The sequence below is a fragment of the Terrapene carolina genome, unplaced genomic scaffold (assembly GCF_002925995.2).
Source record: "Terrapene carolina triunguis isolate 2854851 unplaced genomic scaffold, T_m_triunguis-2.0 Scaffold96, whole genome shotgun sequence".
Classification (NCBI taxonomy): domain Eukaryota; kingdom Metazoa; phylum Chordata; order Testudines; family Emydidae; genus Terrapene; species Terrapene triunguis.
In genome coordinates this window covers 46,267,022-46,292,737 of record NW_020664447.1, presented here as the reverse complement: position 1 = coordinate 46,292,737, position 25,716 = coordinate 46,267,022, and the positions used below count along the sequence as shown (strand labels likewise).

Here is a 25,716-nt window from a genome sequence, read left to right as displayed (position 1 = left end):
ACCTTCTCCACACCCCCAAAAAGCCCCCCCGAACTCCCGACCCCCCCGTCTCTTGACTGCCCCATCCAAAACCTCCCTGCCCCTTCTCCGACCCCCTGGCCCCCTTGTTGTTGGCCTTTCTTCACCTAATGTCTCGGTGAACTTGCTCAGGAACTGCCTGAGCCGCTGGGCAGCAGTGGGGGAGGAGCTCCAGACTGCCGGAGCCGATCTGCGATGCAGGGAGGGAGGGAGGAGGAGGAGCCCTCTCTGGCTGAGTGTCGGAGCCCCATGTAAGTCACACCGTCCGGCCGGCAGCACTGTTAGCCGCGCGTGCTCTGCATGGGGGGGAAGTCCGGACATTTACAAATTCCCCCCGGACGCTATTTTTAGCTTAAAAAGCCAGACATGTCCGGGGGAATCAGGACGAATGGTAACCCTAGTAGTAGTTAGAAACTCTATAATGGTCAAATGAATACAGGATAATATCTAGCCATGGAAACAGATGAATGTTTAGTGGCATAGATCAGGTCAACAACTTGAAAATAAATAAACTTTCCAGGTACCCACGTTTCTCCCCCGCCCCAAGATTTTCCAGTCTATGTACCAATATCAAAATTTGATCTTCTAAAAAGGCAAATCCTGCATTTTATTTGGCTCAAACAAAGGCTAAAACTGAATAAAGCCACCACCACCATGCTCTTAAATAGTACTTTTCATCCGTAGATCTCAAATCACTTACAAAGGAAGGTAATTATCATTAAACCTATTTTACAGATGGTGAAATTGAGATGAAATGGCTTATCCATTACCACACAGAGATTAAACAACAAAGTTGCAAACAGAACCCATTACCTTATCCACTTGTCCATGCTGCCTTCCAATTTAGGCAAAAAACGGAAAGGGGCTAGTGTTACCTAATCTGCCCTCATACTACCTAGATGCTAGATTTTAAAGGATCGATCAAAAACACCACTGGCTAATATTAAAATTATGAAAAATCCTTAATCAAAACTAACACTGGTTTGCAAAAAATTTTGAGATTTCAACTTTTCAGCCCAATTTGGAATGTGAAAATTTTCTGAAATCTGCACTATTGCATCTCCTCTTGCTTGCTGCAAGGATCACAAAAGGAAGACAATGGGAAACTCAACATATCTGAAGCATCTTTAAGTGATTCCAGAAAACCTGTGAAATACTAGCAATGGAGAAGATAACTCCTCAAGCAAACTACTCACTACAATATTATGATGTCTGTTCACTCAAAAGATACAAAATATTAGAGCAGACCAATTTTTTTCAGTCCAATAGTAAATTTGTTGAAAAATGTAGTATTGGGGCAACCAAAACGATTCATGAATATTTTTTAAAAAAAGTAAAAGTCAGTTATTTTCAAAATAATTGATTTGAAACATTTGGACTTTTGATTTAAAAAATTAGCTAGATTTGTTTTTTAAAAGATTTTTAAAAGGTTAATCCCCCAACCCCTCCAAAAACAAGAAATCATTTTGGGTCTAACAAAGTATTTTGTTCAACTTGAAACAAATTTTGGAGGTCCAGTATTCATTTCAGCATGAAAAAACTGAAAACAATCTGTTATTTGTTCAACAGTATGAAATGTGCCAGGAAGCTCAATATCCTACCCAAAAACAGCAATTCAACTAATAAATGAAATTCAATTATATATAAATAGAAGATTCATAAGCAATCTAAATCAGAGCTACAGCTGAATGGGGACAGAAGAGAAAAGAAGAAGGAAAAAAAGTTACTGCCAAGGACACCAGATATGATAATTTAATCATAATGGTAATTCCATCTTGTTTTTATATTACACTTTTCATCAATAGGTCTCAAAGCACTTTACAGAGGATGTCAGAATTCTTATCCCCATTTTACAGTGGTTTAACCTGAGACACACAGAGGGAAGTGACTTGCCCCAAGTTACCCAGCAAACCAGGGGCAGAGCCGAGAATTGAACCCAGGTCTCCTGAGGCGGACTCCGATGCTCGATCCTCATTTAGAGTGATTTTTTTATTGTTGAGATGAAAGGTACTTAATTTAAGCTAATTAAATTTAAATCTTCCAAAACCTGAGTTACCTCTCTGTGCAATTGATTTAGGAGAGAAATTTCTTTCTACATTTGAGCAAATAGCTGGGATATGACAGAGAGAGACAGACAGACAGACAGACAGACAGAGATGAAGTTCAGATTCAGATTTTGTTGCCCATCTTCACAAATGCACTGTAATTACAAAATTGTACTGTACCGAAACTCATGTTATTGCAGTGGACAACAGTGTTATATGCAGAAATGCAATAATTATATTACATTTACATAATTTCTTACTTTTTAATTTACATTTAATTTATTGCTAGTTGGGTTTTTTTCATATGTTGGATGGAAGGAGTTATTTTCCTGCCTCAGAATTTACCCTTTATAATATAATTTTTATTTTATGGTTGATTTGGAGGGGCAGGAGTGGTGTTTTTTGTGTTTTTGTTTCGTTTTTATGGTAACATCTCTAGGCTTAGTCACCCTAAAAATAAAAATCAGTACTATTACTAAAACATTAGCACCAATTCTCAATAACTATGTTATTTTTAATTTAAATTGTGGTAGAACTGAACATCTGCTAGATGCTTTCCAAAAAGTCCCTGCCCCAAAAACATTTTGCACATACTGTAATAACCCTTCACATTTTAGAATGAAATGTCAATATTATATACTAAAAGGGATGTTATTCTATGCTATGCTATAACTTTTTCTGAAAGAAGGTTTAGCTGACCTCTAGTGGTGGCAATAGGAAATACATTTTAATAATATAGCTGCTGTGATGAAGAAAATCTATATAATTTTTAAATAAAAGATGAAACGTTGAAAATGTGCTAATCATTACAAGTAGGAGGTTATTTGACATTTACATGAGTAAGGACTGTGAAGTCACTAAATGAACAGTAAAATTTCATGTGGACATTTCAGTTGAACTTAATAACCTTAGAAAACTAATTTAGAGGTACAGATTCAATAATAATCCATTAAACTCTGATGAGTGCCTATGTTCACTTACTCTGAGAATTAATTTCAAAAAGTTATCACTAAAAGTACTGTGCTTCCAGGTTTGAACTTACCAAAGTAAATTAGGTATAGGAAACCACCCATCAATGCATCATGAGGGTCCTACTATTTTCTATGACTCAAACTCCTAAAGTTTGATACATTCACTGTAGTGATGATCATCTTTGAAACACCACCCATCCTGTTGAATGGATGATGCAACGAATGTTCTCATTAAAACCTGGTTCTTCCTTCCCATATAGCGACTATAGAAAATGAAGCAGACAATAATAATTCTCAAACAATGAGAATACAATAGGATTTTCCTTTACACAGGCCAGGAAATTCCAAAGAATATAAAAGATAACATAAAATAATTAATTGTCATACATGTCTGATCAGAAAAGTTTTCTTCTTTTCTCTTCCCCTCTTCTCCTGTGAATGCACTGGCCTCTCCTAGTGTAAATTAAACTCCCATATAATCACTGTCTATGAATTCCTACAGCAAGATAATGTGCTGTGGGCTCTATGAGTATGTCTTCACAGCAGTTAGCCCAGGGGATCAGCGCCCAGGTCTGAGCACCCAGGTCAACCTAACCTGTGTGTGAGCTTCCCCACTGCAAATCCATACCCCCATTACTGTGCTCTCACTGTTTCTGCACTCGCCCATATGTGTCTGGACTGGGGGCATATTCCACACTTTTTTGTGTTGAGATGCCCTAGGATTCTTTCCCAATCAACAGAGTCAATTGCCAGAGAACTTGTCTGTCATTCAGTGGATTGTGGGAACAGTACTGGAGGACTGTAAGTACTTGAATGATTTAGCCTGCATCCTTAATCCAAATTGGGCAGGTTCCAGCCATGTAAAAGCAGGGCCTGATCTTTCATCTCTAGCCCAGTGGTGTCAGCTAGCCCCAGCCTTAAAGCATCTCCAAACCCAGGTAAAAGATTTTTGCATGGACAGTAGAGGGGTTTGGGCTAGAACCTGGGTAAGACCCTGGCTAGCTTTTCAGTGAAGACATACACTATTACAGATGTAGCACAGAACTCATAGCCCAAGGGGAAAGAGGCCTAAGGTGATTTAAGCCCCCTTTTCACCTTTCCTCATCCTTGGCCACTCCATGGGCTGGAGAGGCCACTGGAGGTCTGTCTAAACTATGGCAGCCTTCCGGGGACACCCCACGGGCTGCAGCACTGCCTAGAATCTCTACAGCAGTATGTGACCATACCTCTTCCCTTCCCTCAGCATGCCCTCTCTGCAATGGCTTTGTTGGGATCCTTGAAGGGCAACCTTACAGCTGTCTTCCTTGGTTCCTGCATTGTTGGGATCCACCCCTGTCCACAACTGTTTTTTTTTAATTGACCCCTTTACAATGCTCCAAGCCTTTTTACATGAAGTAAAGGGGCAGGAATGGGAGTAGGAATCTCACCCCTAATCCAGTTTCAGGTGGGTTTGTACTTGACATAGCTAAGCTGTGCCTGCACTGCCCATGCTACCATGGCTACACTACCCTTTATACACGTGCTAGCTCAATGAGCGCTAGCACCTGTATGTGTACATGAGCAGGGGAATTCACTCCCCTACCTCAGAGTGTAGATGTAGTCTAAGAGTACACAGGCATTGTGACAAATTGCAGATGCTGTCTGTACAACTTCCGAATTGTGGATAATTTGATTAAATTGTATCATGCAACTTCTGTGTCATGGAAAGCTCATAAGTATGTGAATCCCTCCATGAGTTAGCAGGGTTGTGTCATGTCTCTGCCAGGCCAGAGACAATGGTGAGTGATCAGCACTCAACAATCCATTCAAAGTAAAACACCTTGGGACAATGGGTTTATACTCTAACTGGGAGAAGCAGGTGACCTCAGCAGGAGTCTGTAAAGGGACTCGGGGGTGGAGGGTAGGGGAACTGGTGAGAGAGCACCATTTTGCACCAGACTAAGATGAGGGAGGCTGCTACAGAGGCAGGGTAGGCAAGGGGGTAGGGGTAGGGGATGGAGGACTCCCAAGGGAAGGATGAGCTAGTGAGGGACAGTGTTTAGGATGTTTTATTGTTGTGTATGATCTGTACTCTCCTGTGCTTTACATGATTACTATAAAGAGCATAACGATGTTAAACTGTACGAAGTGTGAATGAGTGTTGACTGCTTCACAACTGCTGCATGTCCTGAGACAGTTAAACTCACACCTTTTGGGTCAGGGTGGAGTTCTGGTAAAGGGGTCTGTTTAAGTATCAGGGAGTCTGATGAGTCAGTGTTGCATCCAGAGGACTTAGGCAGCTGGACGGTGAGTTCTGACAATCGGGGCGATGCCAGACAGAAGGTCTGTGCCCTGAGAGTGTGCCTAGAGACCCCAAGGCTGGGGCAATGGCAGGACTCTGTTCAGACTCCAGGAGGAGCTTGAAACATCCCGAGGATCCAGAGCACAGGAGCCTGGATTCCCCTCAGAGTCGTCCTAGTGGGTGGCCAGGAAAGGGCGCTGGCAGGGATCTGGCCTGAATCAGTGCATGCACAGTGCTGGTCACACACAGGACCCAGGGCACAACATGTTCCTTTGCTGTTAATACTTTAAATTTTGCAGTCCCAAGCATAATTAAAGGTAATGCAATGTCTGTGAAGTGACTTAGGGCTGGTCTACACAGAAAACTTACACCAGCCTAGCTAAGTCTCTCAGGGGTGTGAAACATCCACACCCCTGAGCAACATAGCTATGCCATCCTAACACCTGGTGCAGACGCTGCTAGGTCAATGGAAGGATTCTTCCGTAGACCTACCTATCACATCCTGGGGAGATGGATTAAACACAGTGATGGGAGAACCCTCCCGTTGCTGGAGTGAGTGTCTACACTGAAGCACTCCAGTGGTGCAGCTGCAGTGCTGATGCTGTAGCATTTTAAGTGTTGACAAGCCCTTAGACAACAGAATGAGTTCCTTTAATATGAAAGATAAAAATGGTGAAGCCAGGTAACAAAATATGTATTTTAAAAGGTTCTGAACATTAGGAAGTATGGAAGCCATCTTCCAGTGGCCAAATGACAAAGGAAATAAGATTTTGTCAACTTCTCAAATGAGAAACGGTAAGAAATGGAAATCAGGAATGATAATTGAGATTTTCCAAAGATGTTAGCATAGTGATGTTCTGAATATCTAAAATTTTTTAGCCCACTGTAAAATAAGATATGCGGCAATCATATTTAATATACGCTACCTCTGTTCACAGCATATAGTCCCTAAAATTGGCCTGTGAAGATGGTACATTGCCAAATGAGATTGTAGTAGCTACAAACTTTACAACCAGCAGGTGAAAAATGTTTTTAGCCTAAATGTTCCTGTGTCATTTAAGAATTCTTCATATGGCATTCTACATTAATTATATGCTATATCATGTCCCAGAAATGTAGAGTTCTGACAAAATGTAGATAAAGCATGGATGGCATTTGTAAGGTGTGACATTTTAATGCAACAAGGAAGTCACTACTGAAAGTACAAATGCAAGACTATTCAGCCTACAACCTTCAAGTGTAGTAAATATATCTAACACTCTTAATTATCAATGAAGGCAGTAACATTAAATGAAGAATTATAGTATTTTTCAGTCATTACCAATCTTATGACTAGACAGATTAGCATTTTGCACAACATCCTCACAAACATATTGTAAAGCCAACTTCCAAAAGTCTGCTTTAAATTATTTTTTGCACATTTTAAACAAGCATATTATTTTTATGAGTTTGAAGTATCACGCTAAAGACATTGCACTTCATTTTCATTACCTCACAGCCCAGTGAAACATTCCTACAGACTTTTTAATAACTAAAATATTATGAACTAAAGCTGTCTAGCATCAAAATAAAGTCATCACCAAACAAATGGATACCATATGAGAAAATGTAATACTTCATGAATATAATACGTCTTGTGAGAAACCACCACAATGGCAGTATCAGTTCCCACCAATTTCCACAGATCATGTGCAGAAAACTTTGGCATTTAAACTAACTTTAAGTTGTATTTAAGCATTTAAAATGGATAATAGTGAGTTTTTCTGGCACCATCATAACTGATAGTTGAGTCAAAACTAGGCACTAGTCTGCAAATAACGCATGCACATTTTCCTTCCTCTAAATTGCAGATCATATGTGACCCTTTATGTTATCTATTATACTTTGACAAAACATTCATATTCCAATCTCAGCAGCTAATGAATTAACATTAGCTGATCAGACATGGGAAAAAATACAAACTACCTTAATTGCTTCATTTAACAAGAGACTAAGTTTTTATCACACAAAGTTAGAGAATAGCAAATTTAATGAAAAAAATGTTTGTGAACTTTACAGTTCAGGAATCTACTAGCCCGTCAATTTCTTTCAAATGTATTTTCATGGAAAACATAAAATGTCCAAAATTAATGTTTTTAATGGAAACCAATTAACAGCTCCTCTTGCGGTCTGGTACTCTGAGCATCACAGCAACAGGCAAAGTGGAACAGATTGTTTAGCATAAGTAGTTAGCACATATTGCAAGGAACCTTTCAAGGTAGACTGACCCATTAACACCTCTGCAGTCATAGAACAGAAGGAGGGGGTTCGTGGGTTAGAGATTGTTGTAATAAACCATAAATCCAGTGTCTGTTCAATCCATGATTTTTAGTGTCTAGCAGAGTTATGAATTTAATCTCCCAGGGTTCTCTTTTTAAAGGGTTGTGCAGATTTCCTTTGAGGATGAGGACTGATAGGTTAGATATAGAGTGATCACTTTGTGAAAAGTGTTCAGACATGGGTGATAGGGTGTTTTTGTCTTTTATCATTTTCCTGTGTGAGATTCTTGTGTGTGTTCAAACAATCTGTTCCACCTTGCATTTAGCATCATGTGATGTTCACAGTACCTTTCCGAGACCTGAAGAAGAGCTCCGTGTGGCTTCAAACTTGTCTTTCTCACCACCAGAAGTTGGTCCAATAAAAGATATTACCTCACCCACTTTGTCTCTCTAATTAACATGTCGGCATTTCTTTCCATTTATGTTTTCATACTCTAAAATACTTTATTAAATAATATGGAGTCTTTTAATATGGAACATGTAGGGTTACCAGACACTTCCTATCAATAAAGTAGTATTATCTAGCCATTGTAATGTAGTTTTACATGACGAATTAAGTATAGCTGTCACACACACCCTGGTAGTGCTCGCCCTGGCCGGACATTCACCGGACTGTGGTTTGGATCTCACAGACTGGGCATGTGCTCTTAAAGGTTCCCTTGAGGTACTGTCTCTCCCGTTGGCATCTTTGGGACATTTCCTGGGCACTCGCTAGCTGTTACCTCCTCATGGAAATGGAGCCCTGTGTTAGTGCTGCCCTTGACCCCCACGACCAGTGATGATCCCCAAGTCTCCTCAGTGGGTAAAGCAGACCCTTTCCCACAGCTTCAACCTTGTCTTCAGGGATTTGCGGCCATGAGGTAGACACACATACAGATTTGGTGAGGGTTCCCAAAAACCAAACACTCTTTAATTAGCTCAAGGATTAAAGAGTTCTAAGCAAGACAATTAACACATTTACATGCCTTTCCCTGCCTCACTATCCTGAGCTTTCTTTGAGCATCGGCCAGAGTCCTATAAGGAGCCCAGGATCTTCCCTCCTGCACATAGCTTCTACTTCAGATCATGGAATCTGTCTCTCTCCTATGCAGTCAACCAGTTTCCTTCTTTCTCAGCTCAAACTGCAGTTAAGAAGGATCCCCTATTATGAAAGCATGCCCCTCTCTTCCCCTTCCACACCCCAATGTCTCAGCCTTTCTTCGTTCTGTCTCTGGTGAAATTCCACTGCTCTAGAACCTCACGCAGAAAAGTTGGACAAAACTGGTTTTCCCTAGACTTCAACTATTCCACATCCTAAGGTGCTCCCATTTGAAGGGGAGCTACTTAGATTAATGGCTCACGTTGTCAGTCCTGTGTCACCACCTCTTGGAATTTCAATCCAATATGGAGGCAAAAAGACAACAGAGAAGGCAAGAAGCCCCACATTCAAATAGAGTCTGACACAGACACACACAGAGTCCCAATATCAAACAGAATTCATAAAGTGTGCTTGGATTCCCCAAATCACAGTACTGAAAGGTCATCATAAGAGTGACCATTGCTACTACTGAGTACACTATTGGTGCTGCTGTAGCTCTCTAGATTCCTGTAAACATGTCTATGTAGTTCACTTCTTAGAAATAAACTGATTATGTCTCAGGGAGAAAATAGGGATATGGATCCTCATCTTCCTCCCCACCACATTTTGACTATTTCTGTTTTGAGAAATACAAAATAACTATGGGTTCTTCCATGCATTTCTAGTGGCAGTTTGCCTTCACAATCATTGCTACTGATGATTACCCCAAGAGTCACTTGATTCACAGTATAGTTTTAGTCTGTATCACTGGTTTCTCCACTACTACTGTCTTCCTAGTTGCAGAGGTGAGCATTTAACACTACCCCCTTTGGTCTACGGAATATGTTTGTCCTTTTCTCCCACTTAATCTCTGACAAAGCAAGCCATGCTTCCTCACTGGAGTAATTTCCCCATACTCCTAATAGCTCTCTAAAAGGTAGATTTCACTGTTGATGCAAAAATGGTTATTAAAAATTATTATTCTAATTTTAGGTCATTACACATTTGCCTTTGCCGTCACTGAATTTTAAGATATACTTATTAGAGTGCTGCACGCCTTCTGTTGCTTCTGTAGGCTGATCTTATTGCGCACACCAGGAGCTTTATGCATCGCTCCATGCCCCGCCCCCCGCCCTTTTATTTCAGGGAGTTGCTGCAACTCCCCCCCATCCCTTCTCTCATGCCAGAGCTCATGCCATTTCCCCTTTCCCATACCAAAGCCTCCCATTCTTGCCCCAATGCCACATGGTCTGTGTGCTCCTCATTCACCTCTAGCTAAGTAGCCTCCCAGCACACACTTGGGGGCAATAATAAGAAAATGGCTAATCCTTTTGAAATGAAAATGCTACTTCCAGCCTCCAGCTCAAACTTACCCAGCTGTTTTGCCAAGGCTGGCAGCCTAGGAATCAAAGGGACCCTAAACATCTAAACAGACTCTTTGAAGAGAGAGGAAAGGGTGAGTCATGAGAGAGCTAGTACTGGGGAAACAGATTGACATGGAACACAGATGCACATCCCTCAAAAGCATCTTAAACAATAAGGATCTTTCCAGGTTCATGGGGAAGATAAGTCTTAGGAAAGAAAGCCACATGTATAGATTGTTTTAAAGTAAATTTTCTCTGAAATTATTTGGTTCTAAATCAACAGTAAGTGGTTTTAAGAAGGCTGTCTGGTCAGTGGCTACCATTGTCAATAGCTCCCAGAGGGAGCTGAACTGCAGGTACTGCTGAGGTAACAACTAGGGTGGCCAGGTGCCCGGTTTTCGACTGGAAAGTCCAGTCGAAAAGGGGACCTAACAGTGTCCAGTCAGATCTATTGACTGGACACCCAAAGTCCGGTTACTGCGGGTGGGGGAGGTGCCAAGTCATCACTTGTGCCAGCCCCTTCTTAGCCGGGGCTACCTCCTACCTGCACTGCGTGTCTGCAGCTCCCAGCCCTGGCTTCCCAGGCAAGTGCCTCCCGACCTGGGCAGAGGTGGGGGAGAGAGAGAGGAAGAGCAGTGAGCAACGGGGGCAGTAGGAAAGAGAAGTGAATGGAGCGGGGCCTCAGGGGGAAGGGGCTGGGGCAGGAGTGGAGCCTTGGAGGAAGAGGCAGGGCTGGGGTGAGGCCTGAGGTGAGGCCTGAGGGAAGGGGAGGATAAGAAGAGGTTCCGACCCTCCTGTTGGAGTGTCCAGTTTTTAAATATTACAAAGTTGGCAACCCTAGTAATGACAGTTAGTACAGGGGGACTGAAGCCCAAGGCCTAGTCTGAGAATGGGAGAATCATGTGGGGTTCCACCCCAACAAATGTGATGGCTCGAGGCCTGAGACCTGGAAGATATGCATTCAAAGAGACCAGGAGAGGTCAGCAGGGCCAGGCCTTAAGGAAAATGGCACTTTGGGCAAACTTGTATTTTGGCACTCTTGGCCCCCGTGGGCACGGCACTCCCCACATTGCCCCTGGTCCCCATAGGTGCCCCCCATTGTCCCTGGTCCCTGTGGGCTCCTGAAGCTCCTCACCCACCTTTGCCCCAATCCCTGCCCCCCCTTCTGCACCCCTAATCCCTGTGCTCTCCACCTCCTGCACTCCTAATGGCTGCCCCCTCCTGTGTCCCCAACACCTGCAGTTTGCCCCCTTCACTCCTAACCCCTGCACCCCCTCGTGCGTCCACATGGGGAAAATAATCTGGATGCATGGAGTGGCTCCATTGTTACTCACTTCCCACCTCCCCCGAATACTGCTCCTCTGGCCCCCTTGGAGAGTGTGGGGGTGGGAGCGAGGTGCAACGTCAGGGCTCCCTGCTTCCAAGTCACTTTCCCCACCTGGGCTGCATAAGGGGAGGGCAGGAGAGCAGCAGCTCCTGATGCTTGCCTCACAGCACTGCACAGGTGCGGAAAGTGACCTGGATGCAGGGGGCCTGGCGTTGCTCCTCACCTGCCCTTAGTCCCCCCTAGGGAGGTGCAGAATAAAGGGGGAGGGAGCAGTATCTCTGCATCACTGCTTCCCCCACCCCAATTCCTCTGCCAGGAGGAAGCAGGGAAAAATCTGGGCACCACCCTTCCCCCCCCCCCCAACACATCACCTCTACAAGTTTGCGACACTCCCCAGCCAACCAGGAGCAGTTTCTGACACCACACTGGCAACATGCACCTCTGCGCTGCCACACGGTGCCCCCCTGACCTTGGCACCCTGGGCAAACGCCCAGGTGGCCCACCCCTAAGGCCAGCCCTGTGAGTGGTGCTGTTAGCCTGGTAACTGTGACAGTCTTCTTTCTTTTCCTATAGTCATGGTTAATAATTGTGAGGCTTTTCCTTATCTTTAAGCATAGTGTCACCTAAAGGATGCCAAGAACGCAATGTGACTAAAATATTGGGAATCACATCCCTGTGTTGTGATTGCCTAGGGAGGTTGGGGAATCTCCATCACTGGAGACTTTTAAGAGCAGGTTAGACAAACACTTGTCAGGGATGGTCTAGAGCCCTGCCATGAATGCAAGACCTCTCGAGGTCCCTTCCAGTCCTATAATTCTATGAGTTGGCATTAAAACACACAATTACGATCTGGCCTACCATTTTTTGTTTCTCTAGACTACAAAGTTTTAGTAATTTGGGGGATAAAATTCCTTGGAGCTTTAAACACCACTTTCTACACCACATCTCCATATCTAAGTCAAGTAGGTCTGCATAGATTTGTCCTCAGAGCCTGTCAATGCTACTCCTCAATCATCTGGAAGAACTAGTGTTGAGTGATGTGCAGAAATCTTCACATCTCACCACAGCAAGAGATACCACTTACTGGTGGGGTAAAATAAGCAGTAGAAGGGCAACATACCCATCTCTTTAACAGCCCAGGAAGTGAGAGACTAGAGAAACTATTTGTCCCTCTCTTCATTCATCTCATTCTGTTTACTCTCCTTTTCTGTATAATCAAGCATGAGGCATCTTGCCAGAGGTATCTGGGCACTAAAACACCAAGAAACACTTTTTAAAAAGCCTTTTTGATGTTCTTTAGACAATCAGATGATTCCATGTAGATTTTGTTAAACGTGGGTGTGTCATCAAGCCATTTGATTTGTCAAACATTGATTCCATTTTGTTCCCAAAAAAGCCCAAATTTATTGATCTTCTCAGCATGCTTTAAAACCCATCTGTTTTTCTCAGCAAAATTTTAGCGTAGTGGGAACTACAGTAGAAGAACAGGACTTCAGCTGGATGGCCAGATTTTGTTATGAAATTGGGCTAATTGGACCTGTTTTTATATTGCTATGTTATAAGTTTTTATATGACATGATAATCTGATTGATGAATCTACAGCCATTGAGTATATGCTTTTAAAAAACAGAAATCAATAAATGCTAAGTCTCCAGCATTAAAAACCACAACTCATACATTTCAAGGAATTTTGAAGAAAATTAAAAAAACAAACAATATGAATGAAATCCTGGTCCCATTGGAGTCAATGGCAAATCTCTCATTGACTTTTCAGTGGGGCAAGATTTCACACTATAGACTCAAGAAAAATGACGAAAACTGAAAAAATTATGCCAGCACAAGAAAAGTCAATGTGGGGGGGTGGGTAAGGGAGGGAAAAATACAACATTCAGGACTTGAGGAGACCCAACAAGTGGAATCTATTAGTAAAGCTTCTGAGAACGTGTTGCCTTTCATGTCACCAGGCTCAGACTTTTTCTACCTGCTATTTTCAATTCCATTTGCCTTAATGTTGACAATGGAAATGCTGCATATGTTTGTATCTCAGTGACTTACACACTGAAAACACAGCACAAACATACTGTGGTACCATGGTGCAGGTATTACAGCTAATTCACTGTGCAGTGCTAGAAAAGTGCTACATAGTTTGACCAGAAGATAATTCAAAGTGTTTAAAATTGGCACCATCTTCTTGTTCAAGAAATCGGCTCCTGTGCTATATATTCAACCACACCTGCTTGCTTTTGTGACAAAAATATGCTTTTGCTACTTTTTACTTCAGTTAGCACTGCAGAGCCAACATTGTTTTGGAAGAGTGGGCTCAATTCTGATGAGTTCATATACCATCCACGGGATAGTTAATTAAATTCAGATAGAAGAATTTTTTCTATTTATGTTGAACTGTGATCTTTCTAGCTCTAACAGTCAGAAACCAGACTGGGTTTTCAGAGGTGGCATTTAGGAAAACAAACATTCTTTTACTCATAAAGGTAGTAAAATATGAAATCACAGACACACAGCCCCACAAATGCAATTCCTACGGGCACTTTTTGGAGAATAACTGCACTTTATAAGAAATCTATGCTGCTATTTAAATGAAAAAGCAATGAGTTAAGTCATGGAGCTTTAATATGCTAAACGAGTTTACAAATTACAGTGCTGATGAGTCAGAGGGATGAATTTGCCCTGTGCCCTGCAGGAGTGATACAATCAGCAAGCTTACAAAAGGGACATTTGAAAAAATTCTAAATCCCTTTAAAAGTGATTTGTGACTGCACATATGGATTTTAAGTAAACTATCTTTAATTGAGCTGCCCGTCAGCTGAAAGCTAACTTTTAGAGAGAAAAACAAAAATATGTTTAATATCAGAACATAAATCATATACTGGATTACTTAAATCTGCAACTTGCACAAGATTTAAAGAACGAAAAATCACTTCTATAACAAATCAGCATCATTAAAAAGATGTACCTTTAAGTTTTCAACTTCTTCCTTGTTTTCCCTCTTTAATTGCAAAATTGCAGCATGGTACTCTGTAAAAAATAAAGAAGTGATGCAGATTAATGACATAAAAGTCAAAAAAGCCTCTGTCTATGAAAACAACATGACACTCTAGACACAGTGCCATTTCATACTGTGCTTCCATGCCAAAAAACATAGGTTGAAGCTTCTGAAGAGTAGCCCTGCTACAAAGGTGACAAAGAAAATGTAAATCACATTGATTAGCGTGCATATTCCAGGATCACGTGATATATGTGGCCATACTGACAATGGTGTTAATAGTGACAGAGGATAATACAAATAGCTCTCACATGGGGAGAGGAGTAAAAAGTGTATGGGTGGAGTGGGAATGTATTTCAAATTGAGGTAAACTGAGGTAACTGAAGAAACTTGGGATTTGGTTTTTGAGGTAAAAAGTGGAGTTGATAGCATGCTTCTATCACACACAAAAAGTTTTGAAGGAATATCTACATTTAGTATTCAAATCTTTCACTGAATTGTATTCAATTTTAAAGCCGATAACATCTACACATAGACTATTTGAACAGGGTGCAGAAAAAAACCAAGTGATTTGAGGCCTGGAAAAATGTCTTACAGCAAGAGACTTAGAAGCCTTAAAGCTTATCAAAAAGAAGATTGAGAGGTGACTTGCTTACGATGTATAAGTACCTTGATGGAGAAGAAATACTAGGCACCAAAGTGCTTTTTCATATATCAGAGAAAGGCAGCATAACAAGAACAAATGGCTGGAAGTTAAAGCCAGACAATTTCAAATTAAAAATCAGGCAAAAAAAATTTAACAGTGAGGGTAATTAACATTGGAACAGCCTATCCAGGGAAGAGAAAGATTTTCCATCTCTTAATGTCTTTAATGCCTTTTTAGAAGACAGAATGCCTGTGTAGAAGATATGCTTCAGTCAACCATGTTACTGGGCTCAATGCAGGAGTACTTTGGTGAAATTCTATTGCCTGTATTATACAGGAAGTCAGACTAGATAATCTAATGCACCCTTATAACCTTAAATATATGAATCTATGAAAAAATATGAATCAAATATGAATGAATAGAACATATAGTTCATAGATCTATTTACAAATAATTGTTTTCTTACAAAGAAATAAAGTACTATTCCTGGCTTTGGTTGTGATCTGAATCCCTAGCACTGTTTTTAATACTTTGTAAGACTAAGATTTTATTATATATTTTAAAAAATTGTAAACTGCAAATCACAGACCACACGTGAAAAGATTTCATACAATAATATGTATTTGATTACTATTTGAGTATGGTACTATAGGTAAAAATAAATGAGTATATCCTTAAACTCATCATGATTCCAATAAATAGGACTCTAATACAATTCACAGTTCAGAGTAATGAAATGGAAAGAAAACCATATGGGTCTGCATAAAATTAAGCTTGAATTTCAGGGGAAGATGGGGTTGTCAAGACGTAACTGCTTAGTCATGAAAATATACTTGCATTTTAGCTTTGAAAACATAATTAAAGACCTAAAACAGTCTTCTCTCTACTGACTTGAAAGCATTCTAGGATAATATTAGCTACATTGATTACATGCTTGGTAGAGCTCTTTCTTTTAATAAGACTGTGTTTAGTAAGTGGAGTAACTGTCAGTGCTTGCATTCATAAATCACAGTTGGCGCTTGCTCACATTCTTTAAAGAAAGCTTGTTGCAAGTGAGACCGAGGGTCCAAAGGTAGTCAGTCCCTCATATGGCACTAAGGAAGCAGCTGCACATTTGGCAACTAAAGCTCCTCTCCTCCTCTCTGTCTCCAGTTAAACATATTCAGCCAATGGAACATGGCTTTGCTCCTGCTCCCTGGTACAATTCCTATTGACTCAGTAGAGTAGACTCAGAGACTCTAACTGTAATGAGTGATGAGCCAAGACCAGACTGAACATGTTTAAGAGAAGCATTTTCCTTTGAGGTACTTCATTTGCCCTGGAAAGAGTGACTTAAACTAGCAGATGGCTATAGAATATGTACTGTATCTTTCTCTTGGGAATAGTTGTGATCAAACTACAGAAGTCATTCAACAAAATTCAACATTTTGTGCTGGCCAACAAAAAAACTAAGGCCAAAATTTAACTGACAAGTTTCACTATCTTAGGGTTTTATATGGTGCCTAGTACAGAGAACTAGAGCAACAAAGCAAAACAAAAAACATTCTCTCTTTCTTTGGGGCAGAGGAATCTGACTGTGTGTGCCTTTCTTTTAATTGTTTCTTTAGGGAGAGGGAAAGGATACTTGGTCTTCTACCAGCTGGAGACAGAAACAGTTGAAGTCTGTGAGCCAAGAAGCATCTTATGCATAGATCTTATTTAAATTGTTTTAACTATTTTTGCCAGCTAGAAGGAGATATATCATAGCATCTGGACTGATATAAAAGGGAGAAATGACTGGTATTTTTACATTTATTTGGTTGGTAAAACAAGAGAAAATAACAAGGACAGGCAAAAGCAACCTATAATGTCATCTCCTCAATATCTCTCTTCCCTTAAACCCACCATAAACATGAAATTCATCAGATTTAATGTCTAAGTACATAACTCATGCAGTAAACAATGTAAACCACACCAAAAATAAGGAATACAAAACCAAATAGGAATCCTAACCAGTTTGTACATGATATACAATTCCTCAGCTCCTTAGTTGCTGCCTGTTTCCAGATTGGCTAACTCCTCTACAGCTACCAAAGAGGAATTCTCCAAACACTTTCTGACGCAGAAGTAAATTAACATTTCTGTAGGGGTAGTGTATAGATTAATATCCTAAGGTTCCAGTATCTCAAGGATCTTGAACATGCCAAAGTAGTCAAGAAAAAAAGACCGGTCTGAAAAAATGGTTTCGTTTGTTTTTTAAACCATGTATTTTATTTAAGAGGCAGAGTATTATTTACCAATTTGGGAGTAGCAGTCTTGTTAATTTCTTGCCTTTCACATCAACTCTTTGGATTGGCAAACTCCAGAATAATTTCAGTGGCTTGGAATGCTACAATTCTTAGTTATAAGATTTTTTTTTTATTTTTTGAAGTTATCTTATTCCAAAAAAATCTTAAAGCTTGGGGCAATAGCAGATGATCTAGTGGCCCCTTCTGCCCTTAAACTCTACAAGAAATAGTGTACCCAATCTTCTGCTTAAACATATCACCTCTGGGTAGAAGCAAGTGTCCAAGTCTTTGAATTGCTTATATACAGTGTGTTGCACATCGATATAGTGTAATGTATATCTAATATACTTTCTAGCATGATATAAACAGATATACTGTAGCATACCAACTTACTGACCAGTGTAATGTTTATTCCAGCCAAACTAAAAAGGAAGTATCTAAAATACAAATATTCCTGATGGGTAATAATGGAGAGTGCTCTTTAAAGTAGATGCTTAATTCTGTAATAAGAATAGATATAAAATAAAATACTCTCCATCGGTTAATTTAAATATTGTAAAAATAATCTATTTAATAGGAGTTGACACCCAGCAAAGTGTGTTTTACCTCCTCCTTAAGCAAACATTAATATCTATATGGTACAGTGTATCTGTACCATATAGATATTAATATCTGATGGTACAGTGAAAACGAAACCCAACAGATAAGACCCAGGACTGAATATAATAATATGTACTGTGCTGTATGACACAGACAGCAAACAAGTGATTCATTCTTCTCCTTAGCTATTTAGTCTAATTTGGGACTATTTATTGTGAGCAATTTTAGCCCCTTGATGAAAGAGTCCGGCACACAGAACCAGTGGTCTGAGTTGTCAAAATTATCACTAAGGAAGGCGAGAAGGGAGGAGACTTGTAGGGTTCCAATGGCCATGGCACCCATAGAGCTGCAAAGCTTAAATTTTCTGTCCATACTGGCTCAGAGGGATACAGTGCAAAATACAACAGTTCTTAGATGTTGCTCAGAAAAAAGTGCAACCACAATAGTGGTGTAAACACCAGTGCACTGTTGATACAAGTTGTATGTGAATGCAAGGAGTTTTACATATGTACTAGGAGGCTGCAACACCAAAGCAGTGTAGGATAGTGATAGCAAGAAAAAAAGTCAGGTGACAGGCACTTTCAGCATCTGCGGATGCAAAGAGGACAAGAGCTGGCAATTTGGGATTTATATGTTATAAGGGAAGACAATAGAAAAGAGTATGTGTGACGGATTGGGTCACAGAGACCCCCTTGGGACTGTCACCTGATGGGCTGAAACTACCTCTGAGCCCGTTTTCCCTGCCAGCTAGGGACTTCAGTACCCTGTCTTGTTGAGCCAGACATGCTAGTCTGCTGCAAATACAGACCCAGGTCTGACCCACATCCCCAAAAGCTGCAGACTCAACAGAAAACGGCTTAGAAAGTGCTCCTGTCTCTAGCACCCAGATACCGATGTTCCCAATGGGGTCCAAACCCCAAATAAATCCGTTTTAGTCTGTATAAAGCTTATACAGGTAAACTCATAAATTGTCCGCCCTCTATAACACTGATAGAGGTATGCACAGCTGTTTGCTTCCCCAGGTATTAGTCACTAACTCTGGGTTGAGTAATAAGCAAAAGGTTATTTTATTAAATACAAAAAGTAGGATTTAAGTGGTTCCAAGTAATAACAGACAGAACAAAGAAAGTTACCAAGCAAAATAAAATAAAACATGCAAATCTAAGCCTAATACAGTAGGAAACTGAATACAGATGAAATCTCACCCTCAGAGATGTTCCAATAAGCTTCTTTCAAACTAGACTCCATTTTAGTCTGGGCCCAATCCTTTCCCCTGGTACAGTCCTTGTTCCAGGTCAGGTGGTGGCTAGGGGATTTCTCATGACTGCAGCCCCCTGTGTTCTGTTCCATCCCCTTTTATAGCTTTGGCACAAACTGGGAATCTTTTGTCTCTCTGGGTCCCCATCCCTCCTTCTAAATGGAAAAGCACCAGTTTTAAGGTGGATTCCAGTACCAAGTGACATGGTCACATGTCCTGTGAGACTCCAAGCCTTCATTCTTCCCCGCCTGACTCACAGGAAGGCTTGCAAGTAAACAGAGCCATCTACAGTCAATTGTCCTGGTTAATGGGAGCCATCAAGATTCCAAACTACCATTAATGACCCACACTTTGCATAATTACAATAGCACCTCAGAGTTATATTTCATATTTCTAGTTTCAGATACAAGAATTATACATTCATACAAAGAGGATGAACACACTCAGTACATTATAAGCTTTGTAATGATACCTTACAAGAGACCTTTTTCATGAAGCATATTCCAGTAACATTATATTCACACTTATTAGCACTACAATATAGCAAAGGAGAGGAGGATAATACTGAATGTCCAGCACTTGCATTCCTTACTTTTTTCTTGCAGGGAATCCTGAAGTAGGTAAGACAATCAACAAGTGTACATCAGTCTGGCATGTTCCAGTGTATCCCATGGCACATAGGCCAGGTAACAGGTTTTATAATGTTTTGTAGTGCATGTCATTGTATCTCATATATATTCTTGATCAGTCCATCCCCTTTTCCTTATCTCAACTTCCACACCCCACTTATGTTGAGGTCTCCAGGTTCTATAGGTTAATTAACCATTTACATCAATGGTTGCTATAACTTTTCTGTGGTCAAACACCTGCAATTTTCTGTAATACGTATTTCTCAGGAATCTCTTAAAATATCAACAATCCATGTTTTGTGGTTTCTTACTTCAACTCCACCAGTTCTTAAACACAACTGCTTACTGCAGCACCATATCTTGTGAATAAAGATCACCTACCAGTTACTTACTCATGTGAACCTACAATTTAAGGCTTGATTAGTTTGGCTAAGCTAACTTCTTTTGCAGGCCTCAGGCCTTCTGGTTCTTCTACTTGTGTTTCAGCCTTAATCAATACTTGTATATCATCTATATTACTTACATAAATATCTAAAAGTGCAGGGCTGACTACAAAATTTTGGAATTCCAAATGCCTCAAGTATTCCAAAACCAATTTTTTTCAGACATTCCAATTCACAGGAAATTTCAAAAATATTTGTTTTCATTCCAATTTGGACCAAAACCAAATTTTGAAATGTCAAAATTTCTCATGAACCAGAAATTCCAAGTTTCAACCAGCTGTAATTACAATTCTCTTCTATATATAATAAATTGCATTTTCCCAGAATCATAGAAATGTAGGGCCAGAAGGGACCTTGAGAGGTCAGCTAGTCCAGTGGTTCCCAAACTTTTTACTAAGGCAACCCACCAACTGCATTTTGGCTTTTTTGACACCATTCCCTCCTGCTTCCTAGTTCCTTTCTCCCCCCTCAGCCCTCTAGCCTCCTGCTAGTCCCTTTCCTCCCCTCCTTAGCTGTCTAATCCACCTCCTGCTCCCATTTCTCCTCCCCTACTCAGCCCTCCAGCCCCGTGCCCTGCCCTCCAACCCCCTGCTCCCTCCTCTTCCCAGCCTCCTGCACGAGGAATAGTATGCTATATTTCAGTTACTATTTTTTTTAAAAAAAGCATTCATGACATTAAACAAAAAGTATGAAACCACTTTTGTTGGGTAATAAAAGAGAAAGAATAAAGTACATTAAATTAAGACATATAAAAACAAATTCAACTTGTCTTCACTCTAATACCTGAAGTGTAAAGACCTAAGTCATCAAGGGACTCCAGTCAAACGTACATGTCATGAGCATAAAAGACAACCATGGTTTTAAGAAGAAATTAGACCAGTATGAGGGAATACAAGAAGATCATTAAGAATATAATTTTGAAGAACAACATCTGACCACTACTCAAGTTGTGGGGTCTTGTGAGGATTTAAACCCGAAGTATGTATTAAGATAGAGAAAGAAACAATGGCAGAAGTAAGTTTTAAAGCAGGGGAGTGATGGGTCATTTGTGGTGGGCTGGAGAGTGAGTCCATCTACACTCACCCTACAGTGACAGCTCCTGTCCTACTGGGCTGGGCCTGGTCCCCATTCCCAGCATTACAACCTGGTGCATAGGGTCGTAGCATCACTCAGATTTGACCCAGCTGCCCCTCCATCATGACAGAGACCAAATTTGAGTGAGTAGCATTGTGAGATGGTGCACAGGGTCACAGCACCACATGACCTCATGCACTATGTTACATCACCCAGAGCAGGGAGTCGGGCCCCTGCTTCTGCCAGATGAATGAGCATCAGACTCACTTTCCAGTCCCATGTAAAAATTTGTGTTGTACACCTCCTTTGGTCACTTGCATAATATGCTTAGGTGTATGTGTGGTGCCTTTTTTAAGGGGCTTGACCCCCATTATCTCTGCCACTGCAAAGAAAAATCTCCTTTTCACTGTAAAAGTATTTTTAACAGCTATTCTTGTTTCTATTGGGCCTGCAGAAAATAAAGGAGAAATTAAGTACTACGGTATTTGCCAGCTTGCCTGCCCTGAGATTAGAAGCAATACATGACTGGGTGTTTGAACATATGTGTTTTTAGTTAAGCCTTGGAATTCAGTTACTTTTTTATACTAGCTTTAATATTTGTTAGATGTTTCAATTGATTTTTAAATTAGAAGTTTTATACGATGTACAACAATTTTGATCAAAATTTTTGTTCAGGTCATGATCAGAAGATCTTGTAATCAGTTTCTTCCCAGTGGCATCACTGTCTAGACAAACTGATATTTTGAGACTCCCAAAGTTTGCTGGATTGTTCCATATTTCTTCATGACCTGCTAAATTGGGAAAATCCCTGAATTTCTTAAGGGATGACTGAATCCAATCAAATTGCATAGAAGGCCTGGGGCAGTGCCCTATTCTGATGTATTGAAGTACTCAAAGTACTACAGAGGAGGAGTTTCAAAGAGGAAGCATAGTCATGAATCTTTAAAAGTGGAATCAAAGTGACTTAAGTGTTCCAGGTACATGGAATTTCATATAATGTCAATGTCTCTTGAGCCATGATTTCAGTGATTAACTGAGCCAGTGATTAACTGAGCCAGATATTAATGGAAATCCTGATGTATTATTCTTACATATGTTCACAACTCTCATCATTTTTTTGTGAGTTTCGTGATATTCAGTATTTTTTTAAAGCCCCACATGCTGGAGTCATGATTACAGGAAAATCTCAATTTTCACTTTTTTTAAAAAAGTGTTTCTAATCCATGAGAATGCAAAGAAAAAGCTTATAAACATGAACTCAAAGGGCTGAAAATCCAGAAGGAAAATAAAAAGAATCGCAAATGTGGTATTTTAAAAAATCTCATGATTTTAAGTCAATTTCAGGATTTTGGGGCTTGTCTCATGATTTTTGAATGCTTGGAGGTTGCAATACTGAACATGTAGGGATAATGATAAAAAAAAGACAAAAAAATCAGGAAGCAGACAAATGAATCCAAAAGCAAGGAACTATATATTACACACACACACACACACACACACTTTACAAAACAGGAAAACATTCAAGTTGAGCCAGTCAAAACATGGCATTGACATCTAAAAGAAATAGGTGGCAAAAAAGAAATATAATTTTTTTTAATAATGTAAAGAGCATGAATTACATAGAGAAAGCTGGCTCTGTGCTCTGACATAAAAAAATGAAAAACAATCTTGAGAGTTACTGTTAGAAGTGTAATTAAAAAAACCAGAAATGGGCAATCAGAAATGGGTGGTTGATTAGCAAAAGAACTATGGTCAACAGAAGGCTTACACACTTGTAAACAAATAAAGAAAACATCAGGTATACATGTCATAGACATCTAGTGTTTGAAGAAGAGAAAGCACTATCTATGATGAAAATGGGTTGAGAGAAGAAATGCTCATGTTATGAATAGCACCCTCAACAGCAATGTGTAGAATGACTTTAAAAAAGATGCAGGTCCAATCCATAACTGCAGTGTCAATGTACTTTCCTCACTCATAACCAGGGGTGGCTCTAGCTTTTTTGCCTCCCCAAGCATGGCAGGCAGGCTGCCTTCGGGCGGCGCGCCTGCGGGTGGTCCCCGGTCCCACGGATTCGGCGGCATGCCTGCGGGAGGTCCACTGGTCCCGCGGCTTCGGCATACCTGCCACCGAATTGCCGCCGAATCCGCGGGACCGGCAGACCTCCCGCAGGCAAGCCGCCAAACGCTGCCTGACTGCCACCCTCGCACGCTTGCCACCCCAGGCACGCGCTTGGAGCGCTGGTGCCTGGAGCCGCCGCTACTCATAACAAGTAATACAAAATACAGTTGGGGTGTTTTATTACTTATCATTCCATCTGCATAGCAATCAGTCAAAAAAGCATATGGAAAGAGGATAAATGGATTTAGTGTACTTTTCTGATGTATGCCTTTCTTTGTGTAAAAGTTGAATGTGCTGAGTCACCTATGCTAGAGAAAGTTACATAGAAAAACACATTGGCATACCGATTCAGTTTAGATATGTTGTTACCACATATCAATGTTGAATCTTATTCCTGTGGGCTCTAAAATGGGGCTGGGACAAAGGACAAACACTATTAATCTAAAAACAATAGGGATATTATCAATTAACTGTATTTTGCTATAAATTTTAGCTCTTAAGAACTAATCTTGTGGCTAAAAAGTTAATTATAACAACATGGGATTGCACCCAATTTCCATATGCATTTAGAATATTAGTTATCAACAAATAAATGTCTACAATAATATTATCTACTTGTATTTTTGGTCCCCTTTAGAAATGAATAGAAATTGTTTGTTTGAATTCACCAACAACAAACACCCTGAAGATCCAGGAAAGGGTGGCCTCTAGGCCATACAGCTGAGAATTTTATGGGCCATACTGGGACCTCTGGATAGGGTAATTCTAAACTAGGAAATCCAAACCCCAATGTTCTAAAAATGGGTGTGTCAGCTTGGGCTGAATCATGGGGTGGAGAGGGTGGGGTTTGCAGACCAGTACTTTTGCGGCTACTATCCTCTGGTTCAGGATCTACACATTTTTAAAAACAAAACAAATAATAATATAGTCTCTAGTCTTTATGGTCATGAAGAAGAAAACGTTCAAAATGTAAACTGGATATCAAATCAAAGGAGTGGTGTCTACAGTGATAAGCAGGCAGCCTGAAACAAGAGTTCTAGGAGTGAAATAGCACTCTTCACCTCAGTGAGGTGTTAACTCTGAAGCCCTATGAACATTTACCTGTCAATAATCTAAATAATTTCACTGCTGATCAAAGTGCACAGGGAAGATGAGGGATGACCATATTATGGAGATCTGCACAATCTACTGTGAATATTATCGCACTTTGGCATCATAAGATCTTGGGTTGTGTATGAAGCTTAACAAAATAGCTTCACTTATTTTCCCCATCCTCCACTGCCTAAAATTCAGATGTCATTAAATGACAGAGAGAAGGAAAATGCAAAGAAAAAGAAAATTCTTGGATCATCTCTGAATTGCTTTTCAGATATTTGTAAAGTTCTCATAAGACAATAGCTGATTTGAGCTAAGGACAGACTTTTCTTGCAATTTTTCACAGAATGGTTGACTGCCAGCCCTCCAGGAGAGTAGCTCAGGGAGATGGCCAGGTGCAGAACCAGACACCCAGCTCCCCATCGAACAAGGGGTCCTTGGAAGCCCTGGCTCAAGGGCAGTCCACCAGGCAAGCTACAAAGCAGCTGAGGAGTCATAAGCTTGGAAGCCCAGGTTCTCCAAGAGCCCAGCAGGTGGGCTGCCCAGGAGCCAGGCAGGTGAGCTGGCAGGAAATTAGGCAGAGTTTGAAACCTGTGTGGCGGGACTCCATAGGTTTCCTCCCTGGTTTCCTCCAGTAATTTGTTGAAATTGATATTTTAGACTTCAAAGAATTGGCAATGTCAAACAGAACAGTTTTCTAGCTGAATATTTTGACCAGCTATATTAACAATACTATAGTCTGAAATTTTCTAGAACTTTCTGAGAATCTGTGAGAATATGTAATTTTCATACAACATTTACTTCTAGCTCTTTGACAGATTCAGGATGTGCAGAATATTTCCAACAAACAAATATTGCTGTCAGAGGGGGATTGTTTTAAGATTGGAATTATCTAGTCTGTATAAAGATTTAAGTGAATAAGTGTAAATTGGTTTAGATGGAAAATTAACAAGCATGTCTTTTTATGCAGAAAATAACAATACACACAAACAGCAGGTATCGTGTACAGCTTTCCAGAATCCCATGGACATACTTGCATTGGATCTGACAATAATTAATGAATTAGCCAAAAAGACATATGTAAATAACACTGTCCAGGGCAGGCCTAGTACAGGCTAGGATTTTTCAATTAAAAGTGAGAAATTAGGTACAACGTTGAGTTCCTGCTCCAAATATCCAAGGTGGTCTCTCAGACTGGGAG

General features: G+C 40.5%; 1 protein-coding gene across 1 annotated transcript in view; it reads right to left on the bottom strand.

Moving 5' to 3' along the window:
• Positions 1 to 25,716, bottom strand: part of FMN1 (formin 1) — a 338,092-nt gene that overhangs the window by 199,837 nt on the left and 112,539 nt on the right. Inside the window, exon 5 of the mRNA XM_026651453.2 lies at positions 14,353 to 14,414. Within this exon, the coding sequence (XP_026507238.1) occupies positions 14,353 to 14,414 (62 nt within the window). The remainder of the gene's footprint in view (positions 1 to 14,352; positions 14,415 to 25,716) is intronic.